The sequence below is a fragment of the Camarhynchus parvulus genome, chromosome 11 (genome assembly GCF_901933205.1).
Source record: "Camarhynchus parvulus chromosome 11, STF_HiC, whole genome shotgun sequence".
Taxonomy (NCBI): Eukaryota; Metazoa; Chordata; class Aves; order Passeriformes; family Thraupidae; genus Camarhynchus; species Camarhynchus parvulus.
In genome coordinates, this window is record NC_044581.1 from 4,329,621 (window position 1) to 4,354,580 (window position 24,960).

The 24,960-nt window shown below is 43.2% G+C and overlaps 4 protein-coding genes across 5 annotated transcripts; all 4 read right to left on the bottom strand.

The window, feature by feature from the left end:
* Positions 1–1,147: 1,147 nt before the first annotated feature.
* On the bottom strand, positions 1,148–4,021 carry LOC115908024 (arylamine N-acetyltransferase, pineal gland isozyme NAT-10). Its single transcript, XM_030956308.1, has 2 exons — positions 3,944–4,021; positions 1,148–2,025 (listed from the first exon to the last, which is right to left on the bottom strand). Exon 2 carries the CDS (start codon positions 2,018–2,020, stop codon positions 1,148–1,150), a length of 873 nt encoding a protein of 290 aa, XP_030812168.1. The 5' UTR covers positions 2,021–2,025; positions 3,944–4,021.
* A 1,522-nt stretch (positions 4,022–5,543) lies between these two features.
* LOC115907774 (arylamine N-acetyltransferase, liver isozyme-like) lies at positions 5,544–21,162 on the bottom strand. Of its 2 annotated transcripts, none has more exons than XM_030955894.1 (2): positions 21,127–21,162; positions 5,544–6,725 (listed from the first exon to the last, which is right to left on the bottom strand). In XM_030955894.1, exon 2 carries the CDS (start codon positions 6,718–6,720, stop codon positions 5,830–5,832), a length of 891 nt encoding a protein of 296 aa, XP_030811754.1. In that variant the 5' UTR covers positions 6,721–6,725; positions 21,127–21,162; the 3' UTR covers positions 5,544–5,829. The 2 variants fall into 2 exon arrangements, with proteins under 2 accessions (XP_030811754.1, XP_030811753.1); XM_030955893.1 differs by lacking the exon at positions 21,127–21,162 and adding an exon at positions 14,362–14,490.
* On the bottom strand, positions 12,115–14,463 carry LOC115907773 (arylamine N-acetyltransferase, pineal gland isozyme NAT-3-like). Its single transcript, XM_030955892.1, has 2 exons — positions 14,362–14,463; positions 12,115–13,046 (listed from the first exon to the last, which is right to left on the bottom strand). The coding sequence occupies exon 2, from the start codon at positions 13,037–13,039 to the stop codon at positions 12,176–12,178; it is 864 nt and encodes a 287-aa protein (XP_030811752.1). The 5' UTR covers positions 13,040–13,046; positions 14,362–14,463; the 3' UTR covers positions 12,115–12,175.
* Positions 18,407–21,271, bottom strand: LOC115907772 (arylamine N-acetyltransferase, pineal gland isozyme NAT-3-like). The gene is made up of 2 exons (XM_030955891.1): positions 21,127–21,271; positions 18,407–19,286 (listed from the first exon to the last, which is right to left on the bottom strand). Exon 2 carries the CDS (start codon positions 19,277–19,279, stop codon positions 18,407–18,409), a length of 873 nt encoding a protein of 290 aa, XP_030811751.1. The 5' UTR covers positions 19,280–19,286; positions 21,127–21,271.
* Positions 21,272–24,960: the final 3,689 nt, after the last annotated feature.

Genomic DNA, 24,960 nt, shown 5'->3' on the forward strand with positions numbered 1-24,960 from the left:
GTTTTTTCAGTGTTTTTGCTATTTTTTGATGCATTTAAGAATGTTTCCGCTTTCTTAGTGGTTTCCTTGGTTGGGCTTTTTGCAGAGAAAGCATGGTAGGAGGAACAACATTTTCTGGAAAATGGGGAAACATGATTGTGAAAAAACAAAAGGTTTCCTTTAGATTTGGCTGGCTTCTTGGGTTGTTTTTTCACTTTGATACAGATGAACAAACCCTAATGGCATTAAAGCTCCTGTGCTAAGTGGTACCCATTCAGGACAGCCATATAGACACTCATGTTTGCAGGACAAAATTAAGGGTATAGTGAGCTTAGCTTCATATACAAATATAATGCAGTCCTAAAAGCACAGAATTTCCACCCCTTTTGGGACAAAAGTAAATCTAAGCCAGCTGTGACATTTAAGTACCAGTCACAGTTTACAGGATGATTATATCTCAGAAACAAAGCTTAGTAGTTATCTCCTTAGAGCCCATCAGCCACAATAACACTGCAATATATAGAATTTTCATCACCAGAAGAATAGCTACATACCAAAAATTACTTGGGGCAGTTTACTGCAGTAATGGCCAGAGGGATGCACATGATGACAATTTTCGTCTTGTACTATGGTTTGTCTAAGGATGATGGTGAAAGAATTATGCCTCCTAATGCTCCTTTCCAAGATGACAATGTTTTACTCATATTAAAGGTAGAGAAATGAGTTGTGAGTGGTTTGATCTTGTGAAAAATGAAGTTTTAAATGTATGCTTTCTTGTCTAAATGCTCACAGATTACTTGTCTCCCTATAATAACCTTAGAAAATGTGTTGGCAGCATATCACAATTAATAATCCATACTCATGTGCTACAGGCAGTCCAAAATTCCCCAGACATATTTCTTACCCAAGCTTATAACCAGATTCAAATCAAATCCTACATTTGTGCCAAAAATTGAACGGCAGTCATCTCCCAGCAAATAATTTTACCTAACTGACTCAAGAGTCTTAAATTCCTGATTTTTCCCAAAGTGAAATTCACATTAATCTCATACTAATGTATATATCCTTCAGTCACCTGCAAAAGCATCCCGTAACCTTGCATTAGGGATTGCACAGGCAGTGGAAGCTGCTGTACCCACATAGCATTACTGTAGGTTTTCCTGGCCATCTAGATTGTGTAAGATCCTTTAACATTAATGGGGACAAGTTTTCTCTCTAGGGTGATGTTAAATTTCTCTTTGAGAGTTTTTTCCACCTCTTCATCTTCAAGAGTTACAAATTCCACCAGATCCATGTTTTCCTTGTAGTTGTACGTGGTCTCAGTGAGCGTCCACCCAATCAGCGCCCGGAATCCCTCGGTTGTCTGGAGGGTGCAGATGGACTTCTTTGTGAAGAGGGAATCTGGAGAGGTCTGGAGGTATGTGCACTGGAAACGGAAATCTTCCACTGTCCGTGGCTCGAGGCTGAACATATAAACCTTGCGACACTCCTTCTTCTCCAGCAGGTCAGAGTTGGAGAAGCTCTGGTTGGGGATGTATTGTTTCCTTCTCATTTTCTCCAGGTACCAGACGCCGTTTTTCTCTGTGAAGCGGAACACGCCGGGAACCTGGGGCTGGTCTTTTCCTGGCACAAGCTCCATGGGCTGCCACATCTGGTAGGACACCCCAAATCCTCCATCAACGATGTAGGCTTTGCCATCGATGACCACCTTTACCACCAGGTGGGTCATGAGGGTGGCGTAGGCATTCTGCTGGGGGTTGAACACGTAGGCTCCCAGGAAGCTGGTGTCATAGCCCAGGCTCTTCAGCACCCAGCCCAGCAGCTGGTTGTTTTCCATGCACCAGCCACCCCTCTTCCTCCTCACAATCTTGTTGTAAACGTGCTCCAACTCCAAAGTAATTTTCTCCCCGCAGTGGATGCTGAGGTTTTCAAAGGGAACAGCACAGATGTGATGCTGGAATATATCGGTTAAGGTTTCCAAATCTTGTTTCTCAGTGGAGCCTTTATAGCCAGTTCTTGCAAAATACTCTTCAAGGTTCATCTCACCTGTAAAGGAAGGAATTGTGTTTTGGTTTCTTTACATCAGTGATTTATTATGCTGTGAAAAGCTGCCCTGGCTCTGCCAGCAAAGATTCTTTAATCTACTGAAGCTCATCAGAACAGCTTTAAAGGAAACAAGCATTCCTATCAAATGGTTCCCTGAGCAAAGAGCAGTGCACATGAGGGTTTGCTTTTGTCTTAGAGTCATCCCTCTGGCAAACAGCTGATGCCATTTCAGTTTCATATGAGGTGGCTGCGAGATGAGGATTTGCTGTATTTGCATTGTAACAGCGGGGTTAAGAAGAAATGTAAGGTCTTGCTGGGGAGTGTGTACAAGGGTTCATGAGAAATGGTCTAAAGCCACTGCTCAGTGACAGGACTGTCACTGGGGGAGGCAGTCATCTGCCAGTGGGAGGGAGGACATTCTGAGCCATTATTCACATGTTCTTTCCATGAGTCTGCCACTGATGGACGTGACAGTAAATGAATCACTTTTTAGTATATTCTTCCACCACTTACAAAAAATTAACATGAAAAGTAAAGCGACAAGCTTTATTCAGATAATCATAACTGAAAAAACTGACTTTTGAAAGTCACAGACCACTGAGTCTTGTGTCTGCTCAGTGTTGTAGAAACTCATTTTGGTGTTGGAATAATGGATCTGAATGGAGGGAAGTGAGTGGCCTAAAAGACAAGGAGCGCATCTCCATTCCCTCCTGTGCCCTGTGTCTCACAAGCCACCCTGAAAATGAACAGGGGCTGCTTTACTCTCTCTGGTCCCAAGCTTTCTCAAAACTCACCAATCCTTTAATTCAGCAGTGAGCTATTGAATGTTTACTGCAAACTAGAATTTCTCACAATGATTCTCAGTGACAGATTCATACTGTGCATATTCATGGTGTGGAGGCAGCTGTCCCAAGTGAACAGAGAGTACCAGCAAAAACTACACATTACCTGCTACAGAGAGGAATCTAGCTTCCAGTGATATCTAAGTGTATTGTTGGAGGATATGTTCAATGTAATAATATTTGTTAAGTGTAACATAAAAGTCGTGGCACTTTTGATTTGCAGAATCTGAGCATATCTGATCCTACCACTCTGACTGTGAATGCTAAATAGATCACACCAGCATAAAGCTGGTTCTCAAGTTTGTATTATTTGTAATTTCTTTCTGCAGCTCCATAATATGCTTGATCAGCACTAGATCTGGACTGCAGGAGATGAAAGTCACTGTTCTTTTGAAATGTGAGCAGACCAGATGAAAAGGCAGGTACTGAAAAGGTTGTCCCACAATTGTGGTTATGATTTATGTACAGAAAAACTTCAGCAAAAGAATATTAAAGGTGCAAATGAAGGTGTTCATACGAAACTATTCCTTACCAGGATTATACACAGCATCAGCAATTCCATTGTTGAAAATATGTTATCTTCTTTATCCTAATACCTCAGCACATGGACTTCCTGGGTTGTACAACCCAGAGTCTGTAATTTTTAAGTTGTTTTTAAAGAACTGTAATTTTATTCCCTTAAAGAGAATCTATTGATTATTAGACTGAACTTTTGCTTTCTTGACACTTGCAATACTTTTAAATAAATTCAAGTATCTAAAAGCAAGACTTCCAACAAGAAGTTTCAGTTCTAAATTTATATCTACTATTGTACCTAAACAAAAGAATCTACTTTATAGTGAAGTGAAGCTTCTCCTGAAGAGTGAAAGGTAGAAGAATTGAAATTGCACATCACTGTTTTGCCCTCTTTAACAGCCCCTGTTTAGCAGGTGATATTTTAGCTCTATATCCACACATTTTTAGAACATGTTTCCTAGAGAATGTTGCTTACGTTATTGTCCATGACCTTTACCATCATAAAGAAACCAGAGTTTTGTATCTTTCTTTGGAGGGGATTTTTAAGAAAATAAACTTACCTCTTATGAGATCCCTTTTTATTTATTGAGGTATTCAGTTTCTGGGGGGTTTATTACAGGGGCAGCAGTCAGTGGAGCCAGGAGTGGATACAGATTGTGAGAGTTGTCTTTCTAAGCTCTGCTGGTCCTCACTCCTGAATCTTAAATCCCAAGAAAGGGCAGAGTCCACACAAAAAGAATTCACATTTTTGGACTTCGCTGATCCGTGAGCAAATTAAACTTTGTTTCTTCCTATTAGTAGATGTTTATGCCTTCCCCTAGTTAAGATCAGAATGAACTTGTTTTCTATGTAAAATGATTACAGTAGGCAGTTGCAAATGGCATAACTTTTTTAATTAAATATTGTTATTTTGCAAGCCAGCACTTTGCAGTGGAGGATGTTCATCTGTGCCCTGGTGGGTACACTGAGGTGCCAAGGTGTTGCAGGCTGAGCTCCATGGAAGCACAAATGACTCTTCTTTGCCCACACTGGAATTGTTTCAATCTGTTCAACTCCTCAGCTGTAGCAGGGAGTTATTGTGGAGCTAATGAATGCCATGGCAAATATTTATTTGCATGAAGGAATGCATTTCTGCTCTAAAACCTGGCCTCCTGCATCCTCACAGTGTTGCAGTGCTGTTTATTTAATTGGTGTTCATTTAATTCTCCCTGGTCAAGCTTGTCTCCCCTCCATTGGATGGAGGTGGAATATCAGAGGAGGCCTCTGGGAAAGGCAAAGAGCACATTAGACTGCACCTGGGGAAGCACCTGAGTTTTAGGCACATCAGGTGCTCCATGGGTCTATGTGGTTGACTAAAACAAGAATCAAAGTCTTTTCCTGTGCTGATGTTCTTCTGTCACCCTCTTTCATGGCACATCCTTTACAGTACCACAGGTTTCATCAGGGAAAAGGCTTCTGTGTCATGGGTATCTTGCTGTGAAACCACACAGGTGGCACATCCTCACTTCCCAGGGCTTTCTTTTGCATCCACACTTTTTAAGGTAGCTTGTGTGCAGAATACTGTTTGTAAAAATATGAAGATTTTATCTATAATACCATCATCTCCTCTTGACATCACATGAAGGCGTGGTCCTGAAAGTTTAGATTATAGTGTGCAAAGATTGATCTTTTCTTCCAGTTTTGATACCTAAAGCCTGATTGTTAAGAACTGTTGAATCATCTCATCTTCTACAGATTTTATTTTGAATTCAGAGACACAGATAAATCAGACTCAGAAAAAGTGGGTACCCAAAATTAGGGAGCTTTTGGCAGGGGTTTGGTACCCTTGGATAAATATCTTACTTTAAATAAATTCTTTAAATAAATTCTTAAATTACTTTAAGTCAATTTCTGAAAAGGGAACAGGACTTAAGTCTTTCAACTTTTCATAAGCTAATCAGCACCTAATGGTGGCTTGTTTTGAGAAAGACTTAACCTTTCTTTTTTTCTACAGTATTTAAAAGCCAAATTCAGCTCAACTTTAACACTGTTAAGAGAAGTGAATAATTTGTAAAAGTGACTGAGAAGATTGGAAATAATGCCAAAAAAAGGTTAGAGGTCTTTTGTGTAAAATGGTAACACAACCTCTACTTCTGCATAATTTTGGTCTCATTTGCCACAAAATATGTCTGCAATAAAATGAGTTCTTGAGAAGGTGAACAAAAAGTTAAGGAGTCAAAAACCAACTTCCATATGAGCAAAACAGAGCTAGTAAGATGTCTTGGTTTCTAAAGAAGGAGAGGTTTAATAAAAAATATGCAATTGATATATGCAGTTAATTAGCAATGTACTGGAATTTACCAAGTTTTGTGACTACCTCGAGTTAAAAATGAGATTATTGTAATTAATGTTAATTTTAGAATTTTCCTCTTGGCTATTTAAAGATCCATCTAGCACAGTGTTACAGTTAGATCTTATCCACTAAATTAGGTGGCAAGCCACGAACATTTACTGGTACGAGTTTGTTCTCCAGTTCTATACTGAATTTATCTTTCAGTGTTTTCTCAACCTCTTCATCTTCAAGGGTTGTGATGTTCACCAGGTCCATGTCCTCTGTGTAGTTGTACTTCATCTCAGTGAGGGTCCATCCAACTAAGGCAAGGACCCCACTGGTGGTTTGGAGACTGCAGATTGACTTCTTCCGAAGGAGGTTATCTGGAGACACTTGCAGGTATGCATTTAGCTCCTGGAAGTCATCTATATGCCGTGGCTCGAGGGTAAATTTATGTATTTTTCTTATATTCCCCAGTTCCGGAGTATGAGGGAAGTCATTCTTGCTGTGCTCAGGAATGTAATGCTTCCTTTTGACTTTCTCCAAGTACCAGGTGCCGTTGTCTTCCGTGAAGCGGAAAATGCCAGGAGCCTGGGGTTGGTCCTTCCCAGAAATCAGCATCAGCGGCTGCCACATCTGGTAGGCACCACCAAACCCAGCATCTACTATGTAGGGCTCTCCCTTGATCACCACCTTCAGCAGGATATGGTTTATCTGAGCATCATATCCCTTCTCTGCTGGTTCATAGCTGTTTGCACCAAGAATACAGATGTCATACCCTAATTCTTGCAGGGCCCAGAAGAGGAGGTAGTTAGTTTCCAGGCACCATCCACCACGTTTCTTTCTCACAATCTTATTGTAAATAGCCTGCAAATCCAGTTCGATGGGCTCCCCACAGTGCATGCTGAGGTTCTCAAAAGGAATGCTCTGGATGTGATGCTGGAAGATGGCTGTCAGAGTTTGCAAGTCTGCATCCTTATGGGGCTTGTTGTAAGATATTCTTCCAAAATACTCCTGAATGTTCATTTTGCCTGGGGAGCAGAAAAGTAGCCAGTTACTGCTGTGCAGCTGACAAGGGATTCACTCCTGTTTCTGTAGCACAGGTTAACCAGCCTGCAGATGTAATCTGGGCTGTTTTACTGAGAATTTAAAAGAATTTGAAGTATTTCTTTAAAAAGAGACAGGGACAGGAGCGGGTGACAATAATGTTTTCCCTCTCTCAGGGGCTGCCTTCAAACCAGGAGGATGTTTTCCCCATGGGAAGACACAGCACATGCCATAACAGAATCTCTGGCCACAGAGGAGGATCCCACATAACAAAATTTTTCAAAAATCAAGAAACAACAGGTTTGCAGAAAAGCTGCCACACCATACCAGCATAAAAGTCACAGCAAGATCTTACTGTTTCTTTTACTGTACCAGGTAAGCAATTCTTTCTTTATCCCACAGGTAATTTAACTGGAAGGTTTTGCATTCATGGATTAAGTTAACTGGGATTAACATCTCAGTGTGTCACCATTTCAGACAGGTTTCCATGTGAAATAGATCATTGTTTTCTTAATCTCTTAAATTTCCCTGAGGAGTTTAGACAGGGCTTTGACTGTGAAAGGAAAGGACTTCAATTTTTCTAACCTAAGGATCAAAGGAATTGATCTAAAAGTATATACAAGGCAAGTCATAATCTTTTCTTTTCTTTGATCATCTTTTACAAACTAAAGGCTTTAGTTTCAGATCAAATTATTGGAAATATTTTGTGGTTTTCTGTCTGTATCTCTGATCCCCTTTCATTAGCAGAAGGACACTGTCATTGGCACTGATTGTGTGGCCAAGATACAAAAGGTTCCCTGTAAGGCTTCTAATTCAGTGACTCATCTTCTCTCTGCAAGGATTTCTTTTGCCTTTAGTTTAGATTTAATTTGGCTTTTTTCCATGCAAGGATATTTGTTGTTCAGAACAATTCACAATCTGTTAAGGGCTGTGTTAGTTTTCAGAAAATCTGAGGATTTCTTGCTTCCTTCAACTGGTTGAATATTCCCTGGGAGGATTTTCCAAAAATCTTTTTATATGGATGAGATGGGACAGACTCCCTTCCACTGAATATTCTCAGCTTTGGTCCAACTGTTTCCCCCCAGCAGTTTCACCCCATGTCCATGCCAGAAGCCTGTGAAAATCCCACCTCAAATCCATGGGTGGAAGTGCCCCAACCCTAGTAGATGAGCACATCCAATGGCCTCATCTCTAGACTTTAACCCCAGTCTTGATGCCAGCGGCACAACTCACATGACTTGCTTGTGTTGTTCCTGATCTGCACTAGTACCATCATTCAGACTGGATAATGCAAACCACAGGAAAATTTGATAGAATAGAAAATCATCCCAGTAAGGGAATAAGAAATAAACATTATCACTTCAAAAGGAACCAAAGAGTCTACATGAAAAAACAGTAATGTCTCTTTGATACTGCATTTTATGATTTTTTCCATCCCTTTTTTAGGACAAGGGCCTCATCTCCAGCAGGATCTCCTTGGAAACACTTGTAGAAAGCCATTTCCCTCCCAACACACAGCACACGTGTTGGGCAGGCTCATCCTATGGTCCTCTGCCTCATTTTTCTTTCTCCTCCCCCTTTCAGCTATCTTACATAGGAAGATAGAAAGATTTTTACCCCATGAGGGTGTGGAGCTGAATCTCTGTGACCAGCAGCAGTCCAGAGAAGTGCATCAGCTTGGTGGGTCTGACACACTTGGAATTTAACTTCAAGCAAAGCCAGACCAGTCTCTGCCCTGGGTCAGCAGCAGAAGGCCTGATGCCCTCCCTGTAACCCATCTACTGGGTCTGGAGTGCCCCATTATATGGTGAAAGTATAGAATAAAACCAGCTCCCTTCATCCAGCCATGGAGAGCCTCCATGGGGTGCTGCCAATGAGGCTTTGGGAAAATATATTGGGAAAGCCTTTTGGGAAATTCCCTCCCATGCCTCAGTTTCCCCAGCTGCCCCTTCCCTGGCCTCATCAATTTAAAGTCTGCTTCAGAGACAGCCTTGCAGTGGCTGACAACATGTGCTCTGATCTCAATGAATACTTAAAGAGGTTTAAGTACAATAAAGCTGCACTACAACATCATTGACATTAGGGAGCATCCACATAAATCAGTGTTTACTGCCTGGCTCTCCTGTAGGCAGATTTTTCCTTGGCACAGCCATTGCTGCTGTGTGAGCCAGGAGGCTGCAGCAGTGAGCAAACCTTCTCCCAGGGGACAATTTGCATTCCAAAACTGAGTTGCCAAATATCCCAAGCCTCAGTCCAGATCTCTGCCTTGTTTGCTTCTGCCCCTGCAGCAGCTGAGCTTTGCTCAGAGTTCCTGCAACTTTGAGATTCAGATGTTGGTTCTGCCTGTCTGCACACGTCCCTCGGGATCACTGGGTCCTTTTGTAATTAGGCTGAATATTAGGATCAGTTCTTCTCTGCTGAGAATCAGAAGGGAGTTCCAAGGCTGGATCCTCTTGTACATGCCTACACTGTTTGTTTGATTCCAAGTTACATTGTGACTCAATAGCTGCATTTTTCATACACTCTGGCTCAAAAGAAAGGGTTAGTTTCACTCTCAAACATTCGGTGTTGCACTTAGAAAACGCCCTTCACTCACCATCAGCCCCAGTTCCTGTAGTTTGTGCTTTGCTAATAGGCCTGCAGTGCTGTGCACAGGCTGTGCACACTCGCAGGGGTGAGCTTTCCCAGAGGGGCTGACCCAGAGCTGCAGGATGCAGTTAAAGATCAGACATCCAGAACTCACCTCGCACGCAGTCAGCTCAGGCTTTCCACTCTGGGCTGCTCCAAAGGTCCCAGGAAGAGCGCACTGGCAACAGCAGCTCTTAAAGGTCCAGGCAGCCTTTAGTGCCTCTCAGGGACAGCCTTATCTTCCAGCACAGCAGCCAAAGAGGGCAGAGAGTTTCTTCCTTCGTAGTAGTTTATATTCTGATGGTTTTATTACTTTATTTGTATTGCCATATGTGATGAAATCCCTGTCATGCAATTTGTTGTGTTAGGTGCTGCACAGAGAGCCTGGAAATGATCCAGTCCCCAAACTGCTTACAATATTGAGGAGATTATAAGCTTCCACATCACTGAATGGCAGCTGAATCCTGCAGGAGTGCAAAGCATGGGTAGCATCAGCAACTTCTGTAAGTGGCTATAACCTATAAATCCATCCTCCACCTTGCAGGTCACCCAAGGGCTTCAGTGCCTGGGACACCTTGGTGGGGGCTCCCATAATAAAACAGCAAAGCACTCATGAAAAAATGATGCAGATTTTACATTGTTGACACTGATGTGGTCTGGATCCCTAGAGGAAATGACTTGTGATAGACAGAGAGCAATCCAGGGCAGGAAGTCACTGATTTATTGGTGGGGATGGCAGCTGTTGAACTCGTCACAGCACACTGAGCTGTTCCTCGTGGCTGACACCAGCCCCAACAAGCATCAGGGTCAGAATTTGCCAAGTCACACAGTTGTCTCAATTCCCCAGGGTTCAAAGAGAAGCCCTGTCCTTCCTTTGTAAGGGAAGATGCTGCCCCCAGAGAACTCTGAGCTCCTTCAACCTGCTGTGCCTTTAAGTATATGCCTCCAAGGTTAGTGATAAGGAAAAAAAACAAACTAGCACAATCTGAAATGAAAGCCTCTTTTTTTTTTTCCTTCCTCCAACAGCAAGTTCCATTGCATTGCTGAGCAGTGTGCTGTGCCTCTCTGGTGAGCAGGAGGCTGGAGCTCTGAGCTCTGATTCTTGGCTCTGTGTGGATTTTCTCCTGCTCCACAGCTTTCCAAGACCTGCCAGCACTTTTACCTCATCCCAATGCTTTGTCCCTGCTGTCCCACTGAGTTTAGCTCCTCTAGATCCCACACTAATTTGGGGGCCAGAGAAAAACACTGATCAAAAACAAGCCAGATCCTGGGACAATTTCTTCTGATCATTTGTGTTGCAAGCTCCTGGTCCACACCATAAGAAGCCTCTCCTCCTTTTACAAACACATTTCATTTTATCATAGGATGGGAGGGCCTTATTTGCTATGAAGAACTCTTGCAGCCAAGCATATGTAAATGAATATGACTCTGGGAAGATCAGGGTTTCAGGAGCTTGCTGTGCCTCTAAGTAATACATTATGAAGATGCAGAAAAGCAGCTTTTATTAAATCTGAACTGCTAGTTCTAGAAAGCTGTACTTGCTGCATAACAAGTGAAAAAGGTTCAATGAGTTATTGTCTTTTTAAAAGCCCTAGCTGGAAAATATTAGCACGTACAAATAATCAGGACAACTTCAGTGATTAATGACATTTATTTTTTACTATGGGAATACATGCTGTAATTTGGTGGGGGGGAAACATCCGAATAATTCTAGTTCACAGTGCTTGATTTTTTTATTTCATTGTAATTCCTTAATTTGCTTAATTGTAAGTGAGTAGTTGTAATGCTTCCAAGATTTGTACATAAAGGAACATCAAGCATCTTCTCAAAGGGCAAAGGGGTCACATTTGAGTTGTTTCTCCTACTAGGAATCTTCGCCCTTAGGTATGTGATTAAGATTCATCATTTCTCCTTATATCAATATAATTAGTGTCACTGCAAACACATCTTCAGTAGAACAGATCTGTTTCACAAAAAGAGCTCTGTGCGTGTGTTTGGGTTCTGCTGTAATAATTAATCTGCAGTAGCACCCAGAGTAGCCTGAGGAGAGGAACATGTATTCCCAGCAGTCTGCTGCTGAGGGTGAGCAAACAAAATGCTCAGGAGATGCTTTCAGTTCAAAGAGATGCTGCTCTTTGGTTATGTCACTGAGAGAACAGGAGCTGTGCAAAGCCTGAAGCAACACAGAATTGTCAATAACATTTCTTATCATCAGTTCTGAGTCATAAATAACCTGTCCTCAAGTACTCACATGGTGACTTTGCACAGGTGTGGGATGGCCTGAGTGCCATGTGAGAGGGTATTGTGGATGTGACAGCAAAAACAACAGGCTATGGCTTAACTGGAGAAACTGAGCACAGGATGTCTTTATGGTTTTGGCTATTACACTCCCAAAATAATATAGTGTTCATTTTAGAGGCAGGTATGACCTTTTCCCCAGGTGGCAGCACCAGGTCCTAAAGACAAAGACATACAGCTCCATCATTCTGCCCAGCTACCCTGGGTGTGTTTAGAAAAGCTTTTAAGAGGTGAAAGGAGTAGGGAATGGGCTGAGTCTGCTTCCCACTAAGCACAAACACAAGGATAATGATTTGATTGAGCTTGGCAGAAATTATTGGTACCCAACCTAAAAAGAAAGGCAGGAATAGTTGTGAAAATCCATTTGTTTTCCAGATTCGTGATAGTATGTTCTGCCTTACGCAGGTGTAGCTGGAAGGAGAAAGATTAACCTTTGGATGCCTTGTCAGAAAGAGAGGGAAGAATTGCCTGTAATGCCACTGAATTGAATTGTAATCCAGGCAGTGAGTTAGAACAACTTGTTATCAACAGGTACAAATTTCTTGTCTAGTGTTAGACTGAATTTTTCCTTCAGTGTTTTCTCTAATTCTTCCTCTGCAAGGATTCTGATTTCCACAAGATCCATATTGTCTCTATAATTGTACTTTATCTCTGTGAGTTTCCACCCCACCAGTTCCCGGCTGCCGTCAGCAGTCTGCAGGCTGCACATGGACTTCAATACAAACTTTGAGTTGGGTGCTGTCTGCAGGTGGGCATTGCAGCCCCTGAACTCCTCAATGTCTCGTGGCTGAAGGGTAAATAGATAAACCCGACGGCAAACTTCATTTTCCACATTTGGGGAAGTCGAAGTGCTTGGGTTCAGAACCCACTGCTTCCTTTTCACTTTCTCCAGGTACCATGTCCCATTCTCCTCCTGAAAACGAAAGACCCCAGGAGTCTGAGGCTGATCTGTCCCTGAAATCAGCTCCATTGGCTGCCACATCTGATAGGCCATCCCAAATCCCCCATCCACAATGTAGGATTTGCCATCAAGATCCACTCGTAGCAGCAGATGATTGATATCCTCTGGGTAGGCATCACGCTCTGGGACATAAACTTTTGCTCCCAGAAGGGTGATTTCATAGCCAAGAGTTTTCAGGACCCAAGACAGAAGGTAGTTGTTTTCCATGCACCAGCCCCCACGTTTCTTCCTCACTATCTTGTTGTAGGTCGCTTCCAGGTCCAGCTCAATTCTTTCTCCACAGTGGATGCTGAGGTTCTCAAAAGGAACAGCCTGGATGTGGTGCTGGAATATATCTGACATGGTAGCCAGGTCTGGCTTATTGTGGGAGCCCTGGTAAGAAATTCTGGCAAAATACTCCTTGATGTCCATGCTGCCTCTGAGAGGAGGGTGGGAAAAAATAATAGGCTGTGTCAGAAGTGGTGGAAGGCTCTTCCCCATCCCTTATAATGGGGTGCTCAGAAGAGGAGCAGGATTTGACTAATATCTGAATCACAGGCAGCTGAGTAATAATGCTGAGAGAAGCCAATGGGACACTGCTGATGAGCACAAATGTTATTTTTATTTGCCTCTTTTACAGCTGTGACAAGAGGCTCCAGCTGTGCTAAGCACATTTCAGCAGAGTTCCTGCCCAGCAAAGCTACAAATCTCTGTAGGAAGGAACAAAAGCAGTAGCAGCAATGTTTCCCTGCTAGAAATTATAGGAGCTGAGACTCAGATCTGAACTGCTTTGCTCTAGGTTTCAGCAAAGCAGAAGCACAAAACAAACCCTCCCTCTCTTGCAGTGGGATCCAGAGACAGGCACTGCTAAATTTCAGACATCTGTAAATATGGAGCAATCTGGTTCCCATTATTGACGCAAGAGGTCCAAAAATGCTGTCAAGTTCCTGTATGCAACACCCAAAGTAAAATCAAAGGAAAAATATCCAACTGTTCAACAGGATTATATTCCCAATCTCATGAAAAATGGCAAACCCCAAAATTGTATGGGGATTTTGGAAAGGTACTTCCAGTACATAAAACAAAGACAATGAAAAATTCCCATTTGGTGTAATATCCTGGCAGAAGCAGAGGGTGCCATGGTTGGGGTCCCCACACAACCTTTAGGACAGAGGCTTTACAGAACTCTGACTGCTGATCATGGCCACCACTGTCTCAACATCCAAGCAGGCCTGAGTGATCCACGATGGGGTTAAGAGCATCAGAGTCAGGAGGTTCTCTTTGTTCAGCTTTTGGCTGTTCCCAGGATTTTCCCAGAACTACAGTTCCTTTCATTTCTGAAAACTTGGCACAAGCTTACTTCTTCTTGTGTGAATTTTAAACCAGTATCCCAGTTAAACCATTTTCTCCCTTTCTCACCATTCTTTTCCCTCTGCCACAGCAAGCAGAACAGGTGCAGTAACTTTTTACTCACAAGGAAAATGCTAGTGAGGGTTTGTCTGTCTGTCCATCTCTTGAGGGTGTTTACAGGGCTGTTTTCATGGGGGTTGCTGAAATGAGGCAGATGGCACAAATGCCCGAGTAGCTTGAGGCTCACCACTGAGTAAATAAAGCAGCGTAGCTACAACACCGAGCAGCTGAGCTCCCTGCTCTGCTTTTACACCATTTCTGCTGTGTTCTGTCCCCAGACAAATTTAACTTCCTGCTTAGAGAGCACTCAGCTGCCAAGATCCAGGAGTTAAAAAAAGGCTTACCTGGAAATTCAGTTCAAGTGCCAGTGTGCTCCAGGACTTGGGGGTGGTTCTAGGCTAAAGTGGCATAGCTGGCTGTCCTATACTTAGCACAGACAGAGCTTGAGGACTGCTCTCCAGCTGCTCTTCCGGGGAATGTCCTTTCCCTCAACTTGCTTTCACCCACGTCTGTCAGATAGCAAAGGCTGAAAACACAAAAAAAAACAAACGGAAAAGAAAACCCGGAAGGGTGGTGCCTGAGAGCTGCTGTGAGCCAGCCAAGCCAGCAGCAGTTTGTGTTATAGATACATATTATAATATTGGCTTTTTGCAAATATTCAATGGCTTTTGTATGTGTGGTGTTAAAGTGACTTTGCTATAAAGATATCGTTTTTGTTTCGGTTGTTAATTGAGCTTAGACACAGTAGTGAAATAGCTGATATAAGTATGCTTGTGTTAAAATGCCTGCTTGGATATTATAACATCCAATGAACACAGGATGAGGACCCTGCTACAGATATGCCAACTATCAGCACTCACTGTCTAAAGACAGTGTGGACCAGGGCCCAAAAACTGGAGGTGATAAGAATAGACTAAAACCACGGCCATGGAATGTGCATGCTCTATAAAGGCAGAACCGAGGAGGAGCCATGCTAAACACTTCTTGGAAAAGGTAAACTAATTTGGGGAAAAGTTTACTATGCATAATTGTTTATGAATGTTTAACAAGTCAATGCAATAGAAATGGTATATAAAGGGTGTTTCCAAACTCTTGCCCAAGTGCCAAGATGCACCCAGCTGTAATAACCTTTGCTCTTTGGTCTTTGTCTCCCATTGTCCTTTATTAAACTTTTAAATTTTTACAGGAGAGTGAACCCTCTTTTTCACAAGTGCAAACCTGGCTGTTGTCAGAGCAGAGGCTGCTTCACATTTTCACTTGTTTGATGCTGTCTGCAGGGGCCTGCTCAGGCTGTCACCAAAATATTTTTGTTTCAGTAGCTTGCTGGATCTGCTAAGGTGATGTTGGTTTTTCTCAGGTGTTTTTTTTTTTCTCAGGTGCTGTGTTTTTTAACATTAGATTACTATTTGTTTGGAAATGTGGGGAAGGAAAGCTTGCATGCATTCAGTCCAAGAAGGTTTTTGCACTGTTTCTGAAGAACACCAAGATTTCAGCACAGTAACCTGCACCTGCAACCTCCTTACCCCAGTCTGTAGCACAGGAACTTCAGTGCTGCTTTTGCTTCCTTTCCTCTGTGTGACTTCCATGTGGTTTTTATTACAGCAAATTTCATAGAAGTAAGAAAGCACTGGGGAAAATCCTGTCATGCAATTTGTTGTGTTAGGCAGAGAGAGCCTGAAAATGATACAGTCCCCAAACTGCTTACAATATTGAGGAGATTTTAGCCTTCCACGTCACTGAATGGCAGCTGAACTCTCCAGGAGTAGAAAGTGTCATCAGCAACTTCTGTAAGTGGCTATAACCTATAAATCCATCCTCCACCCTGCAGGTCACCCAAGGGCTTCAGTGCCTGGGACACCTTGGTGGGGGCTCCCATAATAAAACAGCAAAGCACTCATGAAAAAATGATACAGATTTTACATTGTTGACACTGATGTGGTCTGGATCCCTAGAGGAAATGACTTGTGATAGACAGAGAGCAATCCAGGGCAGGAAGTCACTGATTTATTGGTGGGGATGGCAGCTGTTGAACTCGTCACAGCACACTGAGCTGTTCCTCGTGGCTGACACCAGCTCCAACAAGCATCAGGGTCAGATTTGCCAAGTCACACAGTTGTCTCAATTCCCCAGGGTTCAAAGAGAAGCCCTGTCCTTTGTAAGGGAAGATGCTGCTCCCAGAGAACTCTGAGCTCCTTCAACCTGCTGTGCCTTTAAGTATCTGCCTCCAAGGTTAGTGATAAGGAAAAAAACAAACTAGCACAATCTCAAATGAAAAGTTTTTCTTTTCTTTTTTTTTTTCCCTTTTTTTTCCTTCCAACAGCAAGTTCCATTGCATTGCTGAGCAGTGCACAGTGCCTCTGTGGTGAGCAGGAGGCAGGAGCTCTGAGCTGTGTCCTGCAGGGGCAGCACCCGGGCAGCTCCAGATGAGTCAGCAGAAAGAAAAATGCCTTTCCCTGTTCCTGCCCTCCACACGCTGCATCTTGGGGGTGATGGACATAACTCCCCACTCTGATCTTAAAGGACTGTGATTTTATAGATCTGGACTCATTCTCCAAGCCTATGGACCAGCACAAAGTGCAGGAAACCCCTGACACAGTGAGAGAGGAGTGAGCACAGCCCTTTTTAGGTGTTTCCTATGTTTGTTCCCACAAAGGATGGAGATTCTTGGCTCTGTGTGGATCTTCTCTTGCTCCACAGCTCTCCAAACCTGCCAGCACTTTTACCTCATCCCAATGCTTTGTCCTGCTATCCCACTGAGTTTAGCTCCTTTAGCTCCCCCACTAATTTGAGGGCCACAGAAAAATGCAGACCAAAAAAAAGCCAGATCCTGGGACAATTTCTTCTGATCATTTGTGTTGTAAGCTGCTGGTCGATAGCATAAGAAGCCTCTCCTTCTTTTACAACCACATTTCATTTTATCATAGGATGGATGGGCTTCATATGCTATAAGGAGCTATTGCACTCCTACAGCCAAGCATATGTAGGTGAATATGACTCTGGGAAGATCAGGGCTTCAGGAGCTTGCTGTATCTCTAAGAAATACATTTTGAACATGCAGAATAGCAGCTTTTATTAAATCTAAACTGCTAGTTCTAGAAAGCTAGATGCTGCATAAGCTAAATGCTGCATAACAAGTGAAAAAGGTTCAATGAGTTATTGTCTTTTTAAAAGCCCTAGCTGGAAAATATTAGCACGTACAAATAATCAGGACAACTTCAGTGATTAATGACATTTATTTTTTACTATGGGAATACATGCTGTAATTTAGGGGCGGGGGGAAACATCTGAATAATTCTAGTTCACAGTGCTTGATTTTTTTATTTCATTGTAATTCCTTAATTTGCTTAATTATGTGTGTAGTTGTAATGCTTCCAAGATTTGTACATAAAGGAACATCAAGCATCTTCTCAAAGGGCAAAGGGGTCACATTTGAGTTGTTTCTCCTACTAGGAATCTTCGCCCTTAGGTATGTGATTAAGATTCATCATTTCTCCTTATATCAATATAATTAGTGTCACTGCAAACACATCCTCAGTAGAACAGATCTGTTTCACAAAAAGAATTCTGTGCATGTGTTTGGGTTCCACTGTAATAATTAATGTGCAATAGCACCCAGAGTAGTCTGAGGAGAGGAACATGTATTCCCAGCAGTCTGCTGCTGAGGGTGAGCAAACAAAATGCTCAGGAGATGCTTTCAGTTCAAAGAGATGCTGCTCTTTGGTTATGTCACTGAGAGAACAGGAGCTGTGCAAAGCCTGAAGCAACACAGAATTGTCAATAACATTTCTTATCATCAGTTCTGAGTCATAAATAACCTGTCCTCAAGTACTCACATGGTGACTTTGCACAGGTGTGGGATGGCCTGAGTGCCATGTGAGAGGGTGTTGTGGTTGTAACAGCAAAAACAACAGGCTTATGACTTAACTGGAGAAACTGAGCACAAGGTGTCTTTATGGTTTTGGCTATTACACTCCCAAAATAATATAGTGTTCATTTTAGAGGCAGGTATGACCTTTTCCCCAGGTGGTAGCACCAGGTCCTAAAGACAAAGACATACAGCTCCATCATTCTGCCCAGCTACCCTGGGTGTGTTTAGAAAAGCTTTTAAGAGGTGAAAAGAGTAGGGAATGGGCTGCGTCTGCTTCCCGCTAAGCACAAACACAAGGATAATGATTTGATTGAGCTTGGCAGAAATTATTGGTACCCAACCTAAAAAGAAAGGCAGGAATAGTTGTGAAAATCCATTTGTTTTCCAGATTCATGATAGTATGTTCTGCCTTACGCAGGTGTAGCTGGAAGGAGAAAGATTAACCTTTGGATGCCTTGTCAGAAAGAGAGGGAAGAATTGCCTGTAATGCCACTGAATTGAATTGTAATCCAGGCAGTGAGTTAGAACAGAGATAACCTGCTTGTATTGACAGGTACAAATTTCTTGTCTAGTGTTACATTGAATTTCTCCCTCAGTGTTTTCTCTATTTCTTCATCTGCAAGCATTCTGATTTCCACAAGATCCATATTGTCCCTATAATTGTACTTTATCTCTGTGAGTTTCCACCCCACCAGTGCCCGGATGCCGTCAGTAGTCTGCAGGCTGCAGATGGATTTGGTCACAAAGAGGGAGTCAGGTGCTGTCTGCAGGTGGGCATTGCAGCCCCTGAACTCCTCAATGTCTCGTGGCTGAAGGGTAAAGAGATAAACCCGACGGCAAACTTCATTTTCCACATTTGGGGAAGTCGAAGTGCTTGGGTTCAGAACCCACTGCTTCCTTTTCACTTTCTCCAGGTACCATGTCCCATTCTCCTCCTGAAAACGAAAGACCCCAGGAGTCTGAGGCTGATCTGTCCCTGAAATCAGCTCCATTGGCTGCCACATCTGATAGGCCATCCCAAATCCCCCATCCACAATGTAGGATTTGCCATCAAGATCCACTCGTAGCAGCAAATGATCAATTTCTTCTGGATAGGCGTCAAGCTCTGGGACATAAACTTTTGCTCCCAGAAGAGTGACATCGTAGCCAAGAGTTTTCAGGACCCAAGACAGAAGGTAGTTGTTTTCCATGCACCAGCCCCCACGTTTCTTCCTCACTATCTTGTTGTAGGTCGCTTCCAGGTCCAGCTCAATTCTTTCTCCACAGTGGATGCTGAGGTTCTCAAAAGGAACAGCCTGGATGTGGTGCTGGAATATATCTGACATGGTAGCCAGGTCTGGCTTATTGTGGGAGCCCTGGTAAGAAATTCTGGCAAAATACTCCTTGATGTCCATGCTGCCTCTGAGAGGAGGGTGGGAAAAAATAATAGGCTGTGTCAGAAGTGGTGGAAGGCTCTTCCCCATCCCTTATAATGGGGTGCTCAGAAGAGGAGCAGGATTTGACTAATATCTGAATCACAGGCAGCTGAGTAATAATGCTGAGAGAAGCCAATGGGACACTGCTGATGAGCACAAATGTTATTTTTATTTGCCTCTTTTACAGCTGTGACAAGAGGCTCCAGCTGTGCTAAGCACATTTCAGCAGAGTTCCTGCCCAGCAAAGCTACAAATCTCTGTAGGAAGGAACAAAAGCAGTAGCAGCAATGTTTCCCTGCTAGAAATTATAGGAACTGAGACTCAGATCTGAACTTTGCTCTAGGTTTCAGCAAAGCAGAAGCACAAAACAAACCCTCCCACTCTTGCACTGTGATCCAGAACCTTTTCTGCAACCAAATCTGAAGCAAGTCTGTCCTGCCATGGTGTTTCATTCATTATGTTTGCAGCCAGGCAGGAGCTGGTCTAACCTGTTCCTGCTCTTCGTGCCAGCAGTAACAGACATGACCTGGAGTGCAGAAGGGTTTTTTAGGCCAGAAAAGGCTGTGGGAGGGTTTTAGCTGCATCTGCTGGGAGCTACGTCCCACAGCACAGCTTAGCTCCCCAGTCCTGATAATCACGGCCCTGCTCCAGCACCAGGAGGAAACCAAGGTTTGGGCCTAAACCACAAGGTTCAAAGGCCTCAAATTTTCTGAAATCATGCTTTGGGATGCAGTTCCTCTTTCTGTTCCTGATCTTCCCACTGGTGGGTGGCTGCCCGTGGGTGAGGAAGCAGGCAGTGCTTCTGGGACGGCAGAGGGCTCAGTGCAAGGCTGTTACACAAACACAGAGGTGGAAAGCAGCTCAAGCCTTCCCACCCCTTGATGGAAGGAATGGGACTTTGATGCAGCCAAGTATTTTTGTTATTTCTCCCCAGGCACTGCTAAATTTCAGACATCTGTCAATATGGAGCAATCTGGTTCCCATTATTGACGCAAGAGGTCCAAAAATGCAGTCAAGTTCCTGTATGCAACACCCAAAGTAAAATCAAAAGAAAAATATCCAACTGTTCAACAGGATTATATTCCCAATCTCATGAAAAATGGCAACCCCAAAATTGTATGGGGATTTTGGAAAGGTACTTTCAGTACATAAAACAAAGACAATGAAAAATTCCCATTTGGTGTAATATCCTGGCAGAAGCAGAGGGTGCCATGGTTGGGGTCCCCACACAACCTTTAGGACAGAGGCTTTACAGAACTCTGACTGCTGATCATGGCCACCACTGTCTCAACATCCAAGCAGGCCTGAGTGATCCACGATGGGGTTAAGAGCATCAGAGTCAGGAGGTTCTCTTTGTTCAGCTTTTGGCTGTTCCCAGGATTTTCCCAGAACTACAGTTCCTTTCATTTCTGAAAACTTGGCACAAGCCTACTTCTTCTTGTGTGAATTTTAAACCAGCATCCCAGTTAAACCATTTTCTCCCTTTCTCACCCTTCCTTTCCCTCTGCCACAGCAAGCAGAATATGTGCAGTAACTTTTTACTCACAAGGAAAATGCTTGTGAGGGTTTGTCTGTCTGTCCATCTCTTGAGGGTGTTTACAGGGCTGTTTTCATGGGGGTTGCTGAAATGAGGCAGATGGCACAAATGCCCGAGTAGCTTGAGGCTCACCACTGAGTAAATAAAGCAGCGTAGCTACAACACCGAGCAGTTGAGCTCCCTGCTCTGCCCTTACACCATTTCTGCTGTGTTCTGTCCCCAGACAGATTTAACTTCCTGCTTAGAGAGCACTCAGCTGCCAAGATCCAGGAGTTAAAAAATGGCTTACCTGGAAATTCAGTTCAAGTGCCAGTGTGCTCCGGGGCTTGGGGTGGTTCTACACTAAAGCCTAGAAGGTTTGTCACTGTCCTTTACTTAGCACAGACAGGCAAACAAGGCTTGAGGACTTCTCTCCAGCTGCTCTTCAGGGGAATGTCCTTTCCCTCAACTTGCTTTCACCCGCCTCTGTCAGATTGCAAAAGCTGAAAAAAAAACAAACCAAACCCCGAAGGGAGGAGCATGAGAGCTGGAGTGAGCCAGCACAGCCAGCAGCAGTGCAAACCTGGCTCTTGTCAGAGCAGAGGCTGCTTCACATTTCCACTTGCTTGATGCTGTCTGCAGGGGCCTGCTCAGGCTGTCACCAAAATATTTTTGTTTCAGTAACTTGCTGGATCTGCTCAGGTGTGTAATTTTTTACTCCCAGTCATTAGATTACTATTAGTTTGGAAATGTGGGGAAGGAAATCTTGCATGCATTCAGTCCAAGAAGGTTTTTGCACTGTTTCTGAAGAACACCAAGATTTCAGCGCAGTAACCTGCACCTGCAACCTGCTTACCCCAGTCTGCAGCACAGGAACGTCAGTGCTGCTTTTGCTTCCTTTCCTCTGTGTGACTTCCATGTGGTTTTTATAACAGCAAATTTCATAGAGGTAAGAAAGCATTGGGCCAGCAGTGTGTGTCTCCTTTGCTCCTTGCCCACAGGAATCAACTGCAGATTTTGGTGATGGTGAAGATGCTCTTGGCAAAGTGATGAAGTATTAACACACAGGGAGCTCCATCCTCTCAGAGTATTTCATATTGCTTTTGTATCTCCCAGTAGTGATTGCATTTTGTCAAGTCTCATTCATTCCCTGACATCTGCAGCTGGATCTTCCCTGTTAGCTCCCCAACAGTCGTTCCAGTCCTTCACATTTAGTGTCAATGCCAAGTTCCATTCAAACACTGATTTATTGGGATAATTAGCAGAGCTAATAAATCAGATGAAACTAAGATGTCTGTGATAACCCATTACTAGCTCCACTCCCATATCCAAATTTGGCTCTTTATCATGCCATCAGTGGCCTGTCTGTGACCCCACAAGAGAGAGCCCATGCCCAAGGCACAAGATGCTGAAGGGAAAGGAGAACCTGCCCTCATCAGGCTCATCTGGACAGGTCCAAATCAGTACAAAGAGAAAGTTCATACTCTTGTCTGGATCTTGCTGGTCTTCTCTTCCCACAGACCCTCATTTTGACAGGGAGAAGCCAGAAGTCAAGCAGGCAGATCCCAATCCTGATGGAAACCATCCTGAAATTCTGTGGACCCCGTCTCTGTACAACATGTGAGGAGACTCATCCCTGCTCCTTGTCCAGAGTTACTGGGACCAAAGAAGGTGCCAGAACTGAACCCTTGCTACATTCCCTTATGTGAACTGGCTCAGGGTCATTTTCAGAGAAATGCAGAGTCCCTTTTTAAATACAGGTGTTTTCTGACCCAGAAGGAGTAATACCCATTTTCCCTGGTACTTTGATACTCAGCTTTTCTCAACTCCTCTCCCTAAAACCTCTCTGCTATTGAGCATTTTCTTCCATGCCTTTCAAATTCTCATCCCAGCTCACTACATTAATTGTCTTCCTTATATAATTCCAGCTATCAAAGCTGTGGCTACGTGTCTTTCTGGATTTGTATCCTCAACATCCACCATGTGCACTTGGGTGTTGTCCATCCCACCGGCCAAAGGATGAGCCTGCAGCTCCAGAATCACTCTCCTTTTTCTTCAGGCACATTTTACAGCCAAGCCATTGAAACCACGAGCTCCCACCCTCCCCAGGTAGGCCCAAGGCCAGCACAGGGCAAAGCTCAGTCAGGGAGTGCTGAGGATAAGGAAAGGCTGATCTTGAGCCCCAAGCTTTGCTGGAGGCTGCTCAGTGCCAGATCAGCAGGGCTAATTCCAGGTGGGGCAATAAACCCCCTGCAATCACAGCTGTGGGCAATGGCCACAAGGTGCCCTCACCTGCCCCCAAGAGCCACAGAGGGCAGAGCCCAGCTTGGGCCAGCTGGGATGGGGAACACAACCACAGGAATGTCCTTGGAAAGGACACTGCTGTCCACCTGGACACTGAAACACCATTTCCCAAACTTGGCAGGAGCTGGAGCTGGCTGAGATTTTTCCAGAAGTTCCTCAATGTAATTGCACTCACTTTTACATAAATTTAAACTGCTGACAGCATTAAATTTAATACTGAAATCTTTCTCTCATCTTAACTCTCCTGAGAGGCCTCATCAAATATCCCTCCCTCCCTGCTTTAAAGGAGCATTTGATGCTGCAATATTTTCATAGGGAAATAAAAGTATTGGGTGCCCTATTTGAGGTAAAAGCCAAGTGTCTGCTCCCTTCTATATTCAGCTCTCTGGCACACTGTATAAGAAATGAAAGTTTATATTATATTATATTATATTATATTATATTATATTATATTATATTATATTATATTATATTATATTATATTATATTATATTATATTATATTATATTATATTATATTATATTATATTATATTATATTATATTATATTATATTATATTATATTATATTTTTATTATATTATGATATATAGATATAGATAGCTATAGATATAGACATAGATTTTTTTTAACCTCTAAACAAAAAAAGTTTTAATTTTGGGCATAAATATGCCCAAATGCAGCAGCAGTCGCCATTTATGAGCCATGAAACTACAAGCCTCATCCTCAGCAGGGTTAAATTGTCCTGATTCCACCACAGCCATGTGGTGCTTCCACTCCCTGGCTTTGGGTCTGCTCCTCAAAAAAGCTCCTCTAAAACCAAACTGCTGTTTCAGTGCAAAAACCCTCCTGGATTTCAGTGGGAATCTGGATCAGTCACAGTTCAGGCAATCAGCCTGGAAGCATGCAAAGCAGAACAATTACACAGGTTCTGTCATTCCCATTACTCAGGCTTTCTGATTTTTGGTTTTTTTGGTTTTTTTTTTTGAGGTAGGTGGGAAGGAAACCTTTTATCTTGGCAAAGAGTGTTATAGTGACAGCAAAGGGGGAAAAAAGCAACTGTGCCTTTGGAAAACACATTTTCATTACAATGTACTAACACACATCACAGAAATAATATATGTTTGTGATGACAAAGTATTCCCATCACTCCACTGCTGAATTTGGTGCACAAGTAGGGAAAAGAAAGGAGAGATGCTCTGGATTAAAAATGCTCTCCCAGACTTACCTTTAGTAGGATTTTATTGCGTTTCTGCCCTGCAATATGCTCAGGGGGACACAGTGGTGGCACTCCCAAGTGGGAGTGCACACTTAAATGCCCTTTTCACAGGTTTTTTTCTGCCTGTCCTGTATGTTTACAGCTGGTATGGACAGCACAAAGCCATGTGCACCCTGCCTGGGAAAGAAGAGAGGTGACATTTTCACACCTAGAGCAGGAGGGGAGCAAATTCCTCCTGATGCTTAAAGAGACTGACTTGGAACAGAAGCCAGACAGAGTTAAAGGAATAAAATAGGTATTTATTAAAAGGCCTTCAAAGGATACACCTTGGGCAGCACAAGAGCCTGGCCATAGCTCTGCCCAAGATGGACAATAGTTCATGAGTTTTCACACTTTTATGAATTTTGGTCCATTTCCATATTAGGGTCAATTGTCCAATTACAGCTTCAGGTTATGAAGTCCCATCCTCACAGTTTACTGTCCTTAATTCACTGGTTTTTTACTTTTTGGGCCCAAAACTGCAATGGTGTCCTTGGTCCTCAGGCTGGGAAAGGATTGTTTTGTCTGACTAAGCTGTGAAGAGAACTTGCTAACCTTTTATATGAAGTTCAGAGTCACACACT

What these genes read in the sequence shown, in the direction of transcription:
- LOC115908024 (XM_030956308.1), bottom strand. Translation starts at nt 2,020, where the DNA reads ATGAACCTTGAAGAGTATTTTGCAAGAACTGGCTATAAAGGCTCCACT.
- LOC115907774 (XM_030955894.1), bottom strand. Translation starts at nt 6,720, where the DNA reads ATGAACATTCAGGAGTATTTTGGAAGAATATCTTACAACAAGCCCCAT.
- LOC115907773 (XM_030955892.1), bottom strand. Translation starts at nt 13,039, where the DNA reads ATGGACATCAAGGAGTATTTTGCCAGAATTTCTTACCAGGGCTCCCAC.
- LOC115907772 (XM_030955891.1), bottom strand. Translation starts at nt 19,279, where the DNA reads ATGGACATCAAGGAGTATTTTGCCAGAATTTCTTACCAGGGCTCCCAC.